At 36.0% G+C, this 19,440-nt stretch overlaps 2 protein-coding genes and 1 non-coding gene across 8 annotated transcripts; 2 read left to right on the top strand and 1 right to left on the bottom strand.

Annotated features, from left to right (window-relative positions):
- Positions 1–302: 302 nt before the first annotated feature.
- On the top strand, positions 303–2,903 carry LOC7482849 (glycosyltransferase BC10). The gene is made up of 2 exons (XR_008059804.1): positions 303–1,412; positions 2,039–2,903. It is a non-coding gene; the product is annotated as a glycosyltransferase BC10 (transcript).
- A 1,736-nt stretch (positions 2,904–4,639) lies between these two features.
- Positions 4,640–9,826, bottom strand: LOC7482850 (probable protein phosphatase 2C 15). Of its 6 annotated transcripts, none has more exons than XM_024606167.2 (9): positions 9,603–9,826; positions 8,228–8,654; positions 7,529–7,700; positions 7,245–7,398; positions 7,105–7,168; positions 6,873–6,980; positions 6,512–6,637; positions 6,078–6,310; positions 4,640–5,052 (listed from the first exon to the last, which is right to left on the bottom strand). In XM_024606167.2, exons 2-9 carry the CDS (start codon positions 8,435–8,437, stop codon positions 4,833–4,835), a joined length of 1,287 nt encoding a protein of 428 aa, XP_024461935.1. In that variant the 5' UTR covers positions 8,438–8,654; positions 9,603–9,826; the 3' UTR covers positions 4,640–4,832. The 6 variants fall into 6 exon arrangements, with proteins under 6 accessions (XP_024461935.1, XP_024461934.1, XP_024461933.1 ...); XM_024606166.2 differs by lacking the exon at positions 9,603–9,826 and adding an exon at positions 8,968–9,283; XM_024606165.2 differs by lacking the exon at positions 9,603–9,826 and adding an exon at positions 8,968–9,283 and having other exon boundaries at positions 8,228–8,798.
- Positions 9,827–14,624: 4,798 nt separating this feature from the next.
- LOC7488372 (nicotinamide adenine dinucleotide transporter 1, chloroplastic) lies at positions 14,625–19,440 on the top strand. The gene is made up of 9 exons (XM_002311433.4): positions 14,625–15,272; positions 15,437–15,526; positions 16,154–16,260; positions 16,723–16,768; positions 16,886–16,998; positions 18,167–18,261; positions 18,471–18,559; positions 18,659–18,753; positions 18,861–19,440. Exons 1-9 carry the CDS (start codon positions 15,194–15,196, stop codon positions 19,254–19,256), a joined length of 1,110 nt encoding a protein of 369 aa, XP_002311469.1. The 5' UTR covers positions 14,625–15,193; the 3' UTR covers positions 19,257–19,440.

Consider the following 19,440-nt stretch of genomic DNA (forward strand, 5'->3'; position numbering starts at 1 on the left):
CAGGTAACAGGATCCTTCTACGAAAGTCTTGTATTCGAACCTCTTCTTTATAATAATAATTTTTTTAAAAAAAAAACTAGCTTCCACTTATTTTTTTTTATAACCGCACAATTTATAGAAGCTAATTAATTATTCTTATAAAAAAAATATATTATTTAATTTATGAGATCACATGCAACAATCTTTTTCATAACTTCGATAAAAATATAAGATTGTTATTATTCCGGGAAAAAAAACCCCTAATTCTAATAATGTTGTCAAAGGCAATTGCGACTTGCTTTTGAATCATTACACGTATTCTGTTTTTTGAGTCTTTGAACATGGTTGGTTCACTGTTGAAACGAAGAAAGGTCCTAATTCATACAATGATCTAGAAAGCCACCGTAAGGCAATTGGGTCTCACCACAAATTTAGGCACCAGCGCCTCATCAATCTCTCTCGCAAGTCATAAAGATTGCATTGTCTTTCTTGAAAACTCTCCATCGATTGTCTTTCCTTGGCTTGAAAAGTTCCCATCTTTGCTTGCATACTGTTTAGTGTCTCAGATTTCGTTCTCTTTCATATTTTATCATTAGCTTTGATCAGTTGACACAAACTCTCTAACAAACAACTCTAGTTATCATCATATTTGTTTGCTCGGGCATCATCTTTACTGTACTATTCATAACAACGTTTGTTTGATAGTATTATTGAGATATTATCATCATGTTTCCCATCTGATATCTCCTGTGCTCAAAGAAAACAGCTGCTTGTTGGATCAATAAAAGAACAGTTTTGAAGCCTTTGTTAGCGAGAATACTGCTGCTGCTACTTTAGTTCTTTCAAGCTATTGATCGAGCTCTTTTGTTCCATACATCAGATTAGAGCAACCAATAATTATCATGAAGGGTCAAAAACAGAATTTGCCCACTACATGTACGAAGCTATTCAATGCCCAGTTGCAACTCATCAATGTCCTTTCTTTTTTATTTTTATTTGGCTGTGGTCTTGTCACTGGGGTCGTTCTTAGTTCCTATCTCAAACACGTATCATGCAATCTACATGTCAGCCAATTCTCTGTTTCTACCACAACCACAACAACTGTTCCATTGGCAACATTACCAGCATTTAAGTTGCCTCGCGTAGGCTTGAAAGAACATTTGAAAGTGCCTGATGTCAAGCATGATATGGATGAAAAGGAATTGCTATGGAGAGCTTCAATGACTCCAAGGATTCGTGAATATCCATTCGATAGAGTTCCTAAGGTTGCTTTTATGTTTTTGACAAAAGGTCCAGTTTTGATGGCTCCACTGTGGGAGAGATTCTTCCAGGGGCATGAGGGGTTGTACTCAATTTATGTGCACTCAAGTCCATCTTACAATGAATCAGAACCAGAAAGTCCTGTCTTTCATGGCAGAAGAATTCCCAGTAAGGTTAGTTTTTTGCATAGTTTCTTGAGATTCAATCATGTGAATTTAACATTTGTATCCTGTTGTTTTGATCCTCAATCAACATCAATTCTGTTGCACAAATTAGCACTTGGTAATTGATATTTTATTTTTTCTTAATTAATAGCAATACTTGATTGGTTAATGCCCTTGTGATTTCGGTACGGAAAAAAGAAGAATTTGGAGTGGAAGACTGTTGTCATCACGCACGCGTAACAGACTACTTTTCCTAGAAAAGATAAAATAAATGGCTCCTGTATCACGCAGTGGACTGGGGAAGGGAATCAGTGCAGTTATTCGGTTAAAATAAGACTAATATTTTAATTTCGATGCATGAGAGCTAGTTCAAGATTAATCTTCACTGAAAAAGAAAAGGAAAAAAATCAGTTGCACTTCTCGCACTCCGAACTAAAGAGGAGCTTGACATGAAAATATTAACTAAGGTCTACGATCTTAATTATCAAAAGAAATATAGTGCAAAAGAAAGAGATCCGAGTGTCTGCATAAATTACTACAGTGATTTTTTCTTGACTTTCCGTGACACAGTTTTTACAGCTATTCGGTTTTGTTAATCATCGACTCTCACTTTCTTGTTATGTGTCATGATGCAGGATGTTCAATGGGGGAATACCAACATAATTGAAGCTGAAAGACGACTATTAGCCAATGCACTCCTTGACATTTCTAACCAACGTTTTGTTCTCCTCTCAGAATCATGCATTCCAATCTTCGACTTCTCCACGGTCTACACTTACCTAATGAACTCAACCAAAAATCATGTGGATTCCTATGTTTTAGATGGTCCAGTAGGTAATGGCCGATACAATCCCCGTATGAGACCTGTGATCAAAATTGAACAATGGAGAAAAGGCTCACAATGGTTCGAAATGGATCGAGACCTTGCCATTGAAGTTGTCTCGGACCAAGAATATTTTCCCGTGTTCCAAAAGTACTGCAAGCGACGATTGTTACGCTGATGAACACTATTTACCAACATTTGTGAGTATGAAGCACTCGGAGAGGAACTCAAATAGGAGTTTGACTTGGGTTGATTGGTCGAGGGGTGGAGCTCATCCTGCTAAGTTCTTAAGTAGAGAGGTGACCATTGAGTTCCTGGAAAGGATGAGGAGCGGCAGCAAATGCGTGTATAATGGGAATAGCACCAACACTTGTTTCCTGTTTGCAAGGAAATTCTGGCCTCCTGCTTTAGAACGGCTGTTAAGGTTTGCTCCCAAGGTCATGCACTTCAACTCATAGGTTTATTGAATGATTTCACTCTTTATTCATTTGTATAAATATTGCATATTCCCTCCCTCACAAGAGACTAGACTTTAGAGCTCTTTGATTCTCTGTTCTGTTCTGTTAATAGGATATAAGCATGGAAGTTCTTAATTACTCTTCTTCCTTGAATGTATTTACAAGTACTCTACTTCAATAATTTTACACCTGTTTATTACAGGTACTGAATTTTATTTCTGTTCCTCTGACTTCGTTACTAAATCATTGGTCTTTTGGTGAACGTTTTTGACACCATTTAGCAGCAATGGTAAAACCAAACCTGTCGTGTTGGTTCGCACAGTAGAAAATTCAATTACCGTTGCTGTTAAACCACTCCTCGAAAAAGGGTGATCGAGGAACTTGTACATAAGAATTCTGAAAACATTAAGAAAACATTGTTCTGATAAAAAAATACATCTAGTTGACCTCCAGGGTCAAGTCTTATAATTCTACTTCTTAGTTTTTTATCTTGATCTATTTTTTTTATATGATTTAATGCTCAAACCATCTACATCGAATCTTTAAAAAAACAAAAAAAAACCTTGTTATATATAGATTGATGTTTTTTTATAACCGAAATGTCAATTGTAAGCCTTTGTCTCTCCTCTTTTTCTTTGGCACTTCTATCTTCTCTCTCTTAACTATTATGAACCGGAATAATTAAAGTGTCATGATTGAAATGTAAACTCGTAAAACTCTGAGAACAAAACTAAAAAAAGAACAAAAACACAAGTAAAACGAGTCTCTTTAACAGTGCAAATAAATAGTGTTTTGAGAATGCATGAACAAGAGTAAAAATTCCTTTTTTTAATTGTTAATGTTAAATAGTAAATAAAGAATTTGATCTGAATAATAATGGGACTGGCCGAGCCCGTAATGTATAAGCCCGTTATCTAAAGCAAAATTAGAGATAACAATTTAATTTAAATTTAATAATATTTATCTGAATTCATTTGAATTAATAGGCTTTTTCAATAATTATTTTATTTGATAAATAATGGATAAAAAATAGATATTATTAAACTCGATTCAAAATCAATTTCAAAATTAATTCGAGATGCATATTTGTATATACATAAAACATTTATATTGTTTAAGAATCCAATATAATATATGCATGTTATAAAATTTATAATTTTATCATTTAATATATATATATATATATATATATATTATTTTATTTAAATTCAATAAATAATATCTAAATTTATTATTTAATGAGTAATGACATGAGTAATGCTTGGGCTGTTGATTAAGATTTTTTCTTTTTCTTTTTCTTTTGAGAAACAGATCGAGACTTGTTGATACGCAAGCATCATCTGCCAAGTCCAATTTTTTGGTTTCTCACAACACAAGACAAGCGTAGTTTACAGAAGAACCTCTACAATTTTGAATATAATTCACTTATTTTTCTTCGCTGAATTACAGTCCGTGATGTTGTCCAAGCATGCGTTTCATTTATATTGCAAAATAAGTTTCATGTACTCTTTTTAAGGTATCAATGGCAAAGGTCTCTTCATAGCAACTTTCATGAATAGAGATTAAATCCTTCTTTAGTTGGACCCTCAGCAGACCCATTTCCTCTTGGGGCACCTTGGTAGCCCCACCGATACAACTGCAAGGGCAGCCTTTCTTTTACAAAGTTCAGTCTAGAAAAGCATTATTGTTCTCTCTTTCCTCCATAGATAATCGCTCCCTCTCCCAGCACAAAATCAATCTGCTGCCAACTCCAGTCCCCCGCAAACCAAACCACCTAGAATATACTTCCAACTTTTAGTCTAGCGTCCTTGTGTTATCATGCAAGCTTGATGGAGGATTAAATACCCTTCTCCGGCGCTAAAGTGATTAAACGAATACTACTCTACTTGGCACAGAGACGATGGCAAGCATAGCAAGTTAGCAACCATACCAGCAAATATTATGGACAAACAAAATTTTTGAAGCTCCAAGCAGGTGCTGCTTAGACCAACTCTTCCTTGAATGATAAGACTCGTTTTACATTATAGGCATATATTACATGTACATCTGCTGTACCATCGTAGTAAGATTCAAACAATTTCCTTCCCTAAATAAATGTCGTTTACAAAAAAAATTGTGGGAGCAAGAATGGGTGGAAACAGTAAAGAGTTAGGCCACTTTGACTCCACTTGGGCGTTTTCCTTCCATGGCATCCTTCTTATTACGGCAATCAGCACAAAGGAAAGGCCCTTGCCAAGGCTTTGAGCTGGTGGAGAAGATAGAACCAGCATGAACAGAGATGCCCTCGCTTGGAGCAAGGTCAATTTGACAGACAACACATGTAAAAAGACCAGATGTAGATTGCGATGTGGAGTAATCATTCCCTAATCTGTAGCACACGTGAAAAATCACAATTTAGATGTAAACATAGATACAGTAAACGATTCCCATTCCCAAGTCCGGAGGACACAACTTAAGATGTAGACATTGATACAAGCTAAGAGCTCCCCAAAATATACGCATGCATGGTAAGAAATGGGCCAATGAACAAGGATAACCCCACTCACACGTCAACTGAACAAATTTAACTAGATGTTATGTGGTGTTCTTGTTACCTAAGACATTTTAGGGTAAGAAAACAAATTCTACATGCTCAAAGTACAAAGGATTCAAGACATCCGCATTGTTTTATATGCTACTGCATCACCGGATTCATCGAAGATATAAATAAGGCTAGAGGTTTCTCTTATTTGCTATATAAGTAAAATTACCACTTACCAATTAGCAAATTACAACATTCAACTGAAAGATACTGTTTAAAAAATTGTTTTCCTCTTCTTATTCCTAAAGCTCAAATCTAAATCTATCAAATTCCCATCCCATTGCCACCATTTCCAAGGCCTGAAAAGCAGGGAGGCTGCACCTTAAATCACTTTTCTAGGATGTTCACAAAAAAGATGACACCCCCATCATGAATAAAAATATAAAAAAGGGGAGAGGAAGAAAAACAATCGACTCAGGTCCAAATAATGACAAATTACAGCCGGGGAAGTTATGTGCACAATTTCAAAATATTTAATAATAAACGATATGATCTCAGACAAAATCCCCCTGCACTGGTTATAACTCATGATGGTTATGAGCAACTTTGTCCTCTCATAAAAGGAAAGCTGATAATGCCTCCTAAAAAATAATTATTCTAGAGTTTGTTTGCAACCATCAGGGGGTTAATTAACTCAGTGAGAACATATAACGTGAAAATAATAAAGCATGATGCATATTTCTTCTTAGGATGTCTTCTTTAAAAAACTTACTTTTCATACTATAAATTCAATAATGAATAGGATACTAGGTGGAGTATTACAGAGGAAAAGATCAATGTGAGAATATGCATGCAAAAATGGCAGTACTAACCTTTCAGCAAGCATAGCCGAGCCTTCTTCAAACAGTTCTTCGACTGTACCTATGGCAGAAAGCTTCTTTGATAGCTTACTGGAAGAATCATGGCACTTCTTCCTAAACAACAAGGCTCTAAGCATGTTATGTTTCTTGGGAGGAGTTGGAGGCTGAATTGAATTGTCAGGAGGAATTATGTCAACAACTATGCAGGTTGTATCATCCTTTAGTCCCCGTGTCCTTAAAGCTTCCTACAGAAGACCATATAAAATGAAGAAAGCAATTTGAGCATTTATTATAACACAAGCATTCATTAAAGCAATATACTACTTCAGGGCAGCTTCTCCCACAATATTAGCACATATATTATTTTAAAACCATCTTAGAAACTTGAAGGGTCATTGAAGCAAGACATGCAAAGGAGAAGCGCCACATAAAAGAATTTTAATTACCTTTACAACTTGTTTGGCAGCAAGTTCAGCTGGTAACCCACGGCAAGATTTTGCTGCCATTTCTGAGGACAAGGCATCCCATATGCCATCAGAAGCAACTATAAGCCTCCCACCTGCATTTGACAGCTTTAAAGAGAATGGAGCAAGTTAGAGTTCGTAATGTGGACAGCACTGCATCCAGTATTAATGCACATGCTTTGCACTCAAAGAAAGAAAATAATAGAAAGACTGAAATATAATCAACAAAAAAAAAACATAATAGAAGTGGAATGAAAATGATTATTACTTTCACTTGCATGACACATGGAACAGGAACTATAAACTCAATGCATAATAGAAGTGGAATGAAAATGATTATTACTTTCACTTGCTTGACATATGGAACAGGAACTATAAACTCTCCAACATCCATGTCTCCAATTGACCTAGAAAGGCATAAACCTCCAGGCCAACAGCGAAGAGGACCAACCTGTAAAGTATTAAGGGTTTAGACCAAAATTATCATCACTTGAAAGAACATCCATTTCAGTGACAGGCAGTTAGACTTTAACAATTGTAATAAAAATAATGTACAGGGTCTAGAACCACCTCACCTCAACACCACCAACAATGCTAAGCCTTCCAACTTCCCCACCACTTGCAGTCACCCTTTTCCTCCTGCATATAATGTACAATAGATTATACTTCTGTCCAATTTTTAGGAATGTATAAGATCTCGAGAATAGACACGTACTCCTCCACATTCTCTTCAAGTCTGTGATCAACAGTCAAGGAGGAAACGGCACCACCCTGAGCATCTAAAATACAACGTGAGTCTCCAACAGAAGCAACAGTAACAGTCCATCTATCAACTATTACAAATGTTGCTGTAGTGCCCGAAGTTTCTCCTGAAGAAAGGCACGCCATACATTTAAACAGAAAATATTAGTGTTAACTAGATGCACAACAATAAAGTGTGGAATGGAATAACTAAAAGGGATAAAAAGAACTGAAGAATCAGGGTAAAACATCCCATGCCTCTGCTCTGAAACTCCTTATCAGTCTTCACAAATCCGGCAACTAAAGCACGAGGTAAAGCTTGAATCCACTCCTCACGTCCAAGACCACGAGGCATAGCGCCCAAAATATGATTCAACAAATTCTCTCTCGTATAAATTGCTGCAGCATTTCCATTGTGCCCATCGAAGATCTGACAGTCAGGAGAGAACAATGACCATCTTATAGATCAAGAGAGACACAGATGCAGCAAAAGAAAAAACATTTTCAGGTCTACAACCTGCTCTATAATCAATTCAAAACAAGGTTGTATTCATGTGCAAAATTACAGATACTTTTCTTGTTTCTGAACTCTATGCAAGGAGGTCAATAAAACCCATGTAGTTTTTGGACTTACATACAGTACTATAACAGGGACTGGAAAAGGGAAAGTTGTTACGTACGCAGCAACTATTGCCCTTCGTCAACAACAGAATCAGATTCTTCAGAATATCAGATCATCTAATCAAATAGATTGAAAACAAATGAAAAACCCAACTCCAAAACTTCTTGTAAAGTTGGTTCTACAAAAGGAAAACAACACGGCAAAGTGGACAGCAAAGAAACATATCACCCAACTCAAGGTTTTGTGCACCATGTGCTCATTGCCGCAAAGATGCAAAAGAAACTGTATTCACCAGGGATTGAAGGCATAATAGGAGTTGAGAGAGTAAGGATTACCGCAAATACAGAAAATGTAGATGACGAATTCCCAGGTACCCGCTGACAATCCATCTTAATAAGGAAATGATCCTCCCCTTTCCTAGATTGGGCTGCATGACCATATTTGACAGTTGGCTTGTCCATCTTTTCAATCCTCATTTCTCTGCTGATCAAAGCAGCAAGAGGCACAAGATTATCACGTCGACGCCTACCTTCACCCGAAGACATTATTTTCAACTCCAATATCTTAGCCTTCGAAGTCCGGACCTCAGACCTTCAAGTTACTGATTCTTTGGTGTCAAAAGCATATCACAACCCAACATTCCAAGTGCTTATGGTTATATTCAGTCCAACTCAACTTAAACACAACTTCCTTGATATCCGTGGTTCTCCCAGAATATATCAAACCCACCAATTCCGTTGGCGTGAAAATCAAAACTCAACGCTGAAATTCAAATATTTTTCATTCAATCACCAATTATTCTAACAATCCGCGGTCCTCAGTCACAGAGCAAAGCAAGTGCAAAACTTAAGATCAAGCAGAACATGAACACATCTTAACTAAGGACGCTGTTGAAGGCAGTTGCATCTGTGATGGACAATCAGCCTAACAATTAGAAGGCCAAGAGCTCTATTTTATACCTTAAATAGAAAAAACATTTATGCACCAAAAGCCAGCCTAACTAAAACTGTGTAACATTAGATTTATAGTCTGTTAAAATACAAGTTGCCAACTTTAGTTAGAGAATGTGAAATACCAGGAAGAAGCAAGAATGTCTGGTTTTGTGTTTCTTAGCAGAGACGCAAAAAAAAAAAAAAGAGCAGATCTGATTCAAGCCACTAAGCAACCAGCCACCGCCACAGCCACAAGGATATGGAACGCGTTTTGCTGACAAAAAATGAACTGTAATACCATTATTCTAAACCCCGAAAGTCCCCCAATTAAAAAAATAAATCCCATGTCCTAAATATAGAAATAAACAAATTAAAAGATGAAAGATTCACTTTTTTTAAGTGCCATCTCAACTTCTATACATTTTTCTCTAACAACAGAGGCAGCCATTTTATAAAAAAATGAAATTACTTCCTTACTGGGAAAAAAAAAAAAGAATTGTTTAGAAAGACACCCTTTTCAATTAGAGAAGGGCAAGAAAGAGATTTTGCTGACTCTATAAAGCAACCTACTCACGTACCCACATTTTCCCTGTTAAAAATCCATCCCTTTTTTGTCCAGTCCCACTTTTTTCTATTTTTTTTACTTGAAAAAAAAGAAGAAAGAAGTTAAAAAGCCAGAATTACAGGCACAAAACCAAATCACAGAGTCCCAATTAAGTAACAAGTGTAATGAAAGTAGTAGCAACCAGTAGCTAGCAAGGAGCATGTGTTTGTTTACCTAACCAGAGATGACTCCTTGGGCATGTAGCTGGGCGAGTATGAGCAACCCTTCAAAAAATTGGTGACGGCAATGCAGGTGGGTGCTGTAAAATGAGTAAAAAGATGGTACTAGCGCAGCATGCAGTCGATCGTGGAAACTGTCAGAGGAGAGAGGGTAGTAACTAACAGGAGAAGCAGACACGTAATTTTTTAGGGTTTATTTTTTGTCGTCGCTGCAGAATAATAAGTGGAAAGTGGACACATGCTCAGGAGAGTGCGGCAGGAGGTTGCATGTGTGTGTTCCTGCAGCTATGGTAAAATTGGCAACGATGCGCGCGCGCGCGTGTATGCACTATGCAGGTGGGGTGATGTATCACGCACCTGTGTCTAATTGGCAATAGTTGAGTACTTTATTTATTTATTTAGGTGGTCCCTATTGCTTGGATTTGGGTTAATGAAGGACCACTTTTAAAATAAAATATGTGTGGTTGGACTGTTCTTGGAGGTCAAATCTTTGGATTAATGGGCTACAGTTAGGGCTAGGATTAGCTCTAGCGCGTGATGTCTGGTACCGTAAGTATATAATGATTTTTTAAAATGTTTTTTATTTAAAAATATATTAAAAGAGTTTTTTATATATTTTTTTAAATTAGTGCATTCAAATAATAATAAAATATCTTTTTAAAGTAAAATCTATTATTTTTTAAAAATTTAGTTTGTAATACAGTGCTTGATGCTTATGTTTTTCAATTAAAAATATATTATCATAATATTTTTTTAGTTTTGTTTTTCATATTAGCTAATTTGATATTTTTTAAAAATATAAAATAATTTAAAAACACTTTAAAAAATAAAAATTACTACTCTATAAGTATTTAAACATCTGTGATAGAGGAAAGGAACTAATCAAACATTTAGTTATTTAAAAAAACAATAATTAAATCAGTAGCTCTGGAAATCTGGTAAATTTTTTTGGAATCCGATCATTCACATAATCCAGATTCATCTTTCATTCCCAAAGAGAAACCAGCATCCTTGTCTCAAGCCATGTGATTAGTCTGCATTTGGTCTCGCTAGTACCACTTAGCTTATAAATTATTATAAGCCGGAAGGCCTGGTCGAGGCCTTCAGCTTGTAGGCCTGAAGAGCTATCAAAATAAAGAAAATGCAGGCAACGTGATTGCATATGATTAAACATGAACTCTCTCAATTATTATTATTATTATTGTTTTATTATCACTGCCCCGTCATCCAAGAAAGGGCTGGTGAAAGTTGCCTCCTGGGGTGATGTTAAACTGTTTCCATTCAAGCTCTTGCCGGAGTCTTAACTTCAGAGCGATGGGACGGCGACAGATTCATGCTCCGGAGAGCAAAGACAATGACTTTTACTACCTTAATTACTAGAGAATCAAAATGAAAAAACATACTAGACAGCAAAACATGGAAAGTGATTGTATGATATGTGTGCGGCCAACTGTCCCACAAAAGCAAAGATGCTAGCAGCTATTATATCATTTCAAATTTTTCATTGCTAGAAAAATAGCAATCCGTAAAACCACTGTTCTTGGTCAAGAGGAGTACCCCTCTTTTGTGGAGGAGTAGGACATTGATGACAAAATACATTATACTACTGGCTAAACTTAGAGCGTGTTTGGCAGTGTGGTTGCGGGTGCTTTTCAAATAACTTTTTGTGCCAAAATACATGTTAATGATATTTTTTTCATTTTTAAAAATTATTTTTGACATCAGCACATCAAAACGATCCAAAACGTACAAACCATATTAAATTTTAGTAAAAAAAAAATTAAATTTTTTAGGAACGCAGCCGCAGCCGCGTTCCCAAACGTTCCCTTAATAGTTACAAAATTAATTGAGTACATTGTTCTTTTGATCTTGGTATTTGAACCCAATACAAGTTCCACGTGATTTAGGGATTGTTTGTAACAGCTATCGAAACTATGTTTTTTAAAAATTTAATTTAATTTTTTTTATTGTTTTGATGTATTAATATCAAAAATAATATTAAAAAAAACATTATTTTAATTTATTTATAATCAAAAAACACTTTAAAATGTAACCGCTATCACACTCTCAAACACCGACTTATAACCTTCCTACAAACTTTAGTACTAAATTTGTTTTTTTTTTAATCTAAATTTCAAATATAGCCTTTTAAAATTTTTTGCTTTATAATTTTTATTTTTTACAGAGTTATTCTGGTCTCCAAACCCATGTTGACTTTAATTATTTTTTAAATTTAATTTTTTAATATTAGGTTAATTGAGAATTGAACTTCATAATTTTATTTTATTTTTTTATGAGATTATCACAATCTTATAACCCCAATCACGGGTTAGGGCGGCTGTTTTGTTTTCAATTTTATCTTTCAATATTAGGTCGATTAAGAATTAGATTTATAATTTATTTTTGTTTGTGTTCCATGAGGTCATTTGATCTCATGACTCGGGTTATGAGTTTGATCGATTGACTTATGTTGAGTTGGGTGGTTTTTTGTGTACCTTTTTCAATTGATTTTTTTATTCATCCTTTAATAATTATATTTTATAATTTATTTTTGTTTGTGTTCCATGATGTTATTTGATCTCATGACTCGGGTTATGAGTTTGATCGATTGACTTATGTTGAGTCGGGTGGTTTTTTGTGTATCTTTTTTAATTGATTTTTTTATTCATCCTTTAATATTTGATTGATTGAAACTTGAACTTCATGATTTTTTACAATTTATTTTTTATGGGGTTATCTTGATCTCATGGTTCAGTATTGATAAGTTGATTCGGATCGACTTGACTTGTTTTTTTAGTTGAGAATATATATATATATATATATATATATATATATATATATATATATATATATGATAACCCGAAGTGTCCAGGCCAGCTTATGCGCACTACGACTAATTCCCTGGACTCACTGAACACCCTACAAGCCCAGTAGGCAGGTAAGGCACTGCGGGGGTGATAGACGTGCACAAAGAAGGTCGAACCTGGGCGCAGAGGCAAGGAATTCCCTGCCAGGACCGCTAAGCCACGACCTCAAGTGCTAAAATATATATTTTTTATTTTGGATACTAACACATTAAAATCATTAAAAACTACTACAAAAAATTAATTTGATGTTTTTTTCAAAACAAACATATTTTTAAAAAGCACTAAAAAAAATACCACACTCCATAACAGTATCTTAGGCAGCAAGCATGGATTAAACTTTTTCATCCTTTTTCTTCTTTCCCTGATTTAAATTCATCCTCGCAGTCCCGTGTGCGGGCCATGTGCTTTTGTTGCAGAAGTAAAGCAGTTTCCATTCCATAATTTCACAAAAATTGTGATGGCCTAACCTTCCGATGAACGGCCTGATGAGCCTTTCTGGACTTGTTCGCTCCCGAAAACAAGCATCCATCGTTTTATTACCGTCTAGGTCCACCAATTTATCAGTAGGATGGGATTTCCCTTAGATTTATGACATGCTGTCCGTGTAGTTCTTCAGGTGTTTAATCTGCCCCCTCAATTCAATATTTAATTAATTAAATCCTTGCTCGATGATTAACTTGAACCCTCTGCCCACCAACACCAACATATTTGACGAGTGACACATATAAATGAAAAAAAAAATTAAAAAAATCAATGAGGTTTAAAAAGCTACTAAAGGGAAAAGGTGAGTGTAAAGAAGAAAAATCAGCGATTCTCTCTGGCCACCACTATATCTATATCTTAATAGTTCCCTTTCCGAAAGAAATCGAATCGATCCACAGCCCAATTCCTCGAAACATTTAATCTTAAAAAAAAATATTATATGACAACCGAAGCAAACTGTTACTGCCTGTCCCGAAATATATTCGCAAACGATGACAATGAAGATTATAGAAGCTAAGGTTGGAAACGATAGAAAAACTTACATTTGCATAATTTGTCACAGGCAACTCGCAAGCAAATAAATGATCAAAGTTACGATATTCTTAATAAATTAATGCAGCGCAGACAAACTTTCCATACAACAGTAACAGTAAGAAAATCTGGTTTTGTTTTGTTGATTTCACCTGCCCACCATTTTATTTACTCATCATGACCCAAAATGTACCGATCACGGTGTTTATTTTTCGAGTACTTTTCTTTTACTAGTCATGGATGTCCGAGTCAGTTTATGCTTACCTCGATTAATTTCTTGAAGCCCTGAAGTTAATGACCATATAAGTTTTCAGTAACCCTGATATTTGTAATATTCAAATTAATAATTTTTAAAAAACAAACTTACAATCTGACCAATTAAATTACAATTTTAAGGGATTGAGAAGCGTCACCCTACACAAATAATATAGCTATAAACTAAATAGTTCAAACAAGAAGGATCGATGCTGATCCTCGTGCTTGTGACAAGGTAAATCTCTGGCAGCAACAAAATTTGTTAAATCTTCGTCATAAGTGACATCTTTATTTTTTCTTTAAGCATTTTCTCAGCAACAACACCGGGGCATCTTGTACATTTCCTTGCCAGTTCTTGCAGACTTTCCAGGACATGATCTTGAACTTGAAGGCATGGTATGCCGTATCTTGGTGAAAATATAGGCTCACACACGGCCTTTACAACAGGAGGTGAACTACACTGTATCCCATAAAACCACGGGATCATCAGGAAGTGCCATGAGAATCTTGATTAGGTTAAATACATAGCCTTGCCATTCCCCTGTGCCTTTCAAACCAAAGAAAAAGTAGCATGAGTCATTGTATCCCAGGCTTTTCATTCGAAATAGACCTGCCTAATTCTTACTTGAAAATGCTAGCGTTGATATCACGACCGTAGTCTCTGACATGCCTCAAAAGTAGGATTTGTATGCTCATTTTTCCAAATATATATATATATATAGTTTTTATTAATTAATTTTGACAAAAAAAGTTGATTTTCAGTAAAAATAAAAAATTAACTTCCAACCACAAATGCAGTCTATCTATGTGTATATCTTGATAAAAAAAATTTGCCTCCCTGGTGTCTGTGTTTGTTTTCCCTCTCATTTTTTGAGAATTTGGCACCTCTCTCGACTGATAACGAGCCTTCTGACCGAGCGCTTAGCGATGGTAATATGGAATCGCTCTCTTTAACAGGCAAATAAAGTTCTGATCTGACATCATCAGCTTCCCAATCAAAAAGCAAACCAAAAAACAAGCCCTTCAGAAAATAAGCGTTAATATTCATTTTTCTTTTATGAAAATAGTTGAGCAAACACCCAATCTTTTATCTATAGTTGGCTTACAACAGAAAAAAATAAAATAAAAATAAAAAACCTCACTTTGGGATCTTCTTCTCATTCCCTTCCACATAATAGCCAGAAGCCTAAAGTTGGACCTCTTCAATTCAGTGTTTCGTCCACGTCTGACTGCAGTCAGTCCTAAAAACCCTTCAAAGGGGCTAGCTCCACCTCGAAAACATGTCCTTCCTGGTCAATGCAATGCAATAGAGAATAGGAGCACCATTTCTTTCTTCTTACACACACCTATTGGTATATGTATATATATTGATTGATTTAGATATAGATCTGCCATGGTGATTTGGTTTTGTTTTATAGTATTCTTGGAATTGTAGAGAGAGTTTTCAAAGATGACCGGAGGTGGGGAAGCTTCCCATAAGCGAAGCCCCAGGGAGCTAGTGTGTCATGCTGGTGCTGGTGCCTCCGCAGGTCTGCTTCATAAAACTCAAGGCGTTTGTTTGTGAATTTAATTTGTGGGTTTTATGTCTAGTTCAAGAAATTAATTAGTTTTTGTTAATGATTGGTGCACCCAAGTTTAGTTGATTAAGGATTGGATAATTTCTGCAAGATTATATAGTTGATGTTTCTTGCAGGTGCTATTGCAGCCACGTTTATGTGCCCATTGGATGTGATCAAGACGAGGCTACAAGTCCATGGCTTGCCCCCCAATTCAGTTCAAGGAGGTATGGTAGATTCTGTGCCCTTGATTATTATTATTATTACTAGTAGTAGTAGTAGTATTATTATTATATGGTCAATGGAAAAACTGTGAGTTAGTTTGCTTATGGGAAGCAAACTATGGGGAGGTGCTTTGAGATTGAATTGCCTTTTAGATATTTGGATGAGTAAAGATTTCAGCCTTTAGAACCAGAAGGCTAAACCATTTTGACAAGCAACTTAATAGGAACACGGGACCCTGATTTTTTGCTCATGACTAAACTGGGATCAATGCTGTAATCTTTTATTTTATTTTATTTTCTCACCTCTGTTTGTCTATCGGTATAAAAAATATATCTGGCTTTCGGTACTATCGAAGCCCATGCTGGGTTTCAATGGTAAACTTGTAACTTCATCTTCTTGACCTTTCCCCATAAAAACGTATGCATTTTCTTCCCTGTTTGTGCGATGCAGTAATTATCAACTTGTCTGCATCAGATTACATGAAGCGTAATGTCACAGTATATTCTTTTGCCATTGCTCCTGAGATGAACTAGTAATATGATCATTCTCTTGTATCAAATGGATAATGCAGTTTCCTTGCTTATTGATTAATACCATTCTTTGTGCACTTCCGTTTCCTCCATGCTCAGGTAGTATCATCATCTCAAGTCTACAGCACATTGTTAAAACTGAAGGTTTTAAGGGATTGTATCGTGGGCTCTCTCCAACAATAATGGCACTTCTTCCGAATTGGGCTGTGAGTATTGTTTATGTTGCTCTTTCTTTTTTATGGACAAGTTCTTGAAAAACATCAGGGTGTTTATAATGTGATCATTGCGCTAAAATATGATTTAATGATCTAGGACTTAAAGTGTGGGTTTCCCGAATCCACCTTGCTCGAAGCTTGCCTTGTTGGTTCTTCATTATATTTTTGTGGAGAATTTTAATAGTGGGGAAGAGGAATTCTGGTTTTGTTTTCTATTGAATGGAAAAGAATCGTCAATATGTCTGTAGAAAGAAGACAATGATCAATAAGAAGACATCACTTTGTCCACCTTGTTTGAAAAATTACATTATGAAAGCACCCTCTGAATTCCAGAGCGTAGTTAACTCTGGGATTGATCAAAGGGAACTGTGATGAATTTTTTTTATCCTAAGGCAAACACCTTATGTGCTCTTCGTGTTTCTGGTAATGACAAATGTGCTCATTTCATTGCAGGTGTATTTCACAGTTTATGAGCAACTCAAAGGCATCCTTTCAGATGGTTGGTTTCTTAAGATCTTTCTATGCTTTGTTCTGCTATCTGAGATATGAAGAATGTCAAGTTCTGTTGAATTATTTGTTTTGATTTATTTTAAAACCTTTTGTTCTAATATTGTAGTGGATGGAGATGGCCAACTCTCAGTTAGTGCGAACATGGTAGCTGCTGCTGGTGCTGGTGCTGCCACAGCCACTGTAACAAATCCTTTGTGGGTTGTGAAAACCAGACTCCAAGTAAGTTAGCATGGTTATGAATTTGATTTCCTTCGAATATGCATAACGTTTGTTATGATCACAATGGTTCTATTATGTGTCAACAACTACAATTGCTGCCTGCTAATTCTTGAAGGTTGCTACCAAAACTTCATTATAGTTTTCGTTTGACAAACGAATATGCACATGTTTTTATTGGAAAGAACTTTCTAGCTGCACTTGGTTTAAATTGCTGCCTTATCGGAGTTCATAGCTGTATAGGGACAACTTTGTTGCTGTGTGTTATAATCTCGCTGAAGTATCCCATCCAGGAATATCTTGAAAGTGGGTGGAGTTCTGAGGATCAAACTCATCAACTCCAGAGATACGCTTGACCCTAGCAGGCATATATCTTGAACCTTAAAAAATGAGACACATAAAAAAATTCAATCCTAATTTTTTTATCATTTTAAAAGTTGGTCTTCTGCAGATAAGTGATTGCATTCATTTGATTCCCCTATCATATGGTCCTATCTTTTTATTTCCATTTTCCTAGTAAAGTAGAATGGGAGTTTACACGCCTTAACAGCAAAAAGATATGGAGGCCACTTCAAAAGGATTGGTAGCTTGGTTTTTCCTGACTGGGAATCTGGCTCATCTTAAGATACTTCATAATCTTAATAAACTAATTTGTAAGAATAGCTAACACATTTTTTTGGTTGGTAGACTTCAAACATAAGACCACTCGACCTAATAGATTTCCTTATCAGTTGATCTCTCAACATTTGTTGCAAAAACAATATTATCTATGTATAGATATCGCCACTTTTCACCTTTGAAACTGCAAAGCGCTCTCTCTCTCTCTCTCTCTCTCTATTCTTTTATATTTCAAGTTTGCTCAGTTCTGAAAACTCGTGCTTCACATAACTTGCAATTGCTTGAGAAAGAGACATTGAATTTGCAACTTAATGCACAATGTACAAGCTCAACTTATCGCTATGTATAGATTTGAGGATTTGAAATGTGGATTTGCATTTCTGATTCTCTTGAAAATGTATATAGGATGCCTGATGTTTCTTTGCTCGGGATGTGTGGATACTTTGATATTACATGCGAGCAACTGTTACTCTGCATAGCTAATAATTTATTAATAATGTTTGCATCATTGCTGTTCTTTTTCATTCATTCATTTGTTTTTCTTCTCTCTTAGACTCAAGGAATGAGGCCAGATCTGGTTCCTTACAAAAATGTTCTTTCTGCTTTGAGGCGGATTACACAAGAGGAAGGCATACGAGGGTTATATAGGTCAGTAAATTCTGAATTCCGATTCAGCCTTCTTGATTAAGCTTTTAATTGCTGAAGGACATGATGTGAATATATATTACTGTAGTATTTAAGGCCCTTTAAGCTTGTTTCTTTTTGCTAGCATTGGTGCTATGATTTTAAGACGATTGGAAAATGTTTTTTCCCCTCGTGATTTGGTTTCATAACGCTGCATTCTTTGTTTGAAACAGCGGCGTTTTGCCTTCTTTGGCCGGGATAAGTCATGTTGCAATTCAATTTCCAGCATACGAAAAGATCAAGTTTTACATGGCAAAGAGGGGTATTGTTTGCTATCTCTTATTCTTTCTGGGTTGTGAGTCCAACTTCTGTAAATTATAATGTTCGAACAGATTTGATAATATTGTTTTGAATTTACCAGGTAATACAACTGTTGATAATTTGAGTCATGGGGATGTGGCAATTGCCTCATCAGTAGCCAAAATACTTGCCTCTGTACTGACTTATCCTCATGAGGTATGTCCTGGCATGGCACTCTACTGCAGTGAGGGTTCCATCTCTTATGAAAGCTCTGTCCACTTATGCGCGTGTCAATTGTTGTAATATCTTCATTCAAATACTAGGTGGTGCGTTCAAGGCTTCAAGAGCAAGGGCGTCTCAGAAATTCTGAGGTCCATTATGCCGGTGTTGTTGATTGCATTAAGAAGGTGTCCCGCAAGGAAGGCTTTCGTGGGTTTTACCGTGGCTGTGCAACTAACTTAATGAGAACGACTCCGTCTGCTGTGATTACATTTACCAGTTACGAGATGATACTCAAGTGCTTTGAGCGAGCTCTGCCTTCAGACAAGAAGCCTTCACGCGCCCGGACCAAATCCCATGACCATGCCAAACCTCAACAGGGAAGCAGAGGAAATGTTAATAGTGACAAGGACACTGTTTCAGGGCAATCACAAACCCAGACAAATAAGACCCCCTCCATTCCTATGGGAAACCAAGAGCAGCTGCCTGCAGGGCACTGATTGATGCTGTTTCTTCACAACTTCCCTGTTAGGGAAACTCTCCACAGAAAATGAAATGGCTTAGTAAAATGTGAAGGTGAATAAAAAAATGCAAAATTCTTTTGTTTCAAAATTTTGTTTATTTTTTGTATGGTAAGGTGAGTCCTTGGTTGATTCAGTCAGTCTGCTATTTTCTGTTCTTTCA

This window comes from Populus trichocarpa, chromosome 8 (assembly GCF_000002775.5).
Source record: "Populus trichocarpa isolate Nisqually-1 chromosome 8, P.trichocarpa_v4.1, whole genome shotgun sequence".
Classification (NCBI taxonomy): domain Eukaryota; kingdom Viridiplantae; phylum Streptophyta; class Magnoliopsida; order Malpighiales; family Salicaceae; genus Populus; species Populus trichocarpa.

Excerpts from the sequence above, each read along its gene's own strand:
- LOC7482850 (XM_024606167.2), bottom strand. The coding sequence starts at position 8,437 with ATGTCTTCGGGTGAAGGTAGGCGTCGACGTGATAATCTTGTGCCTCTT. Across the intron at positions 7,399-7,528 it reads TAAGGAGTTTCAGAGCAGAG|GAGAAACTTCGGGCACTACA; the intron begins GCATGGGATGTT and ends GCCTTTCTTCAG. Across the intron at positions 6,311-6,511 it reads CTGCCAAACAAGTTGTAAAG|GAAGCTTTAAGGACACGGGG; the intron begins GTAATTAAAATT and ends GGTCTTCTGTAG.
- LOC7488372 (XM_002311433.4), top strand. The coding sequence starts at position 15,194 with ATGACCGGAGGTGGGGAAGCTTCCCATAAGCGAAGCCCCAGGGAGCTA. Across the intron at positions 18,262-18,470 it reads GGCATACGAGGGTTATATAG|CGGCGTTTTGCCTTCTTTGG; the intron begins GTCAGTAAATTC and ends TGTTTGAAACAG. Across the intron at positions 18,754-18,860 it reads TACTGACTTATCCTCATGAG|GTGGTGCGTTCAAGGCTTCA; the intron begins GTATGTCCTGGC and ends TTCAAATACTAG.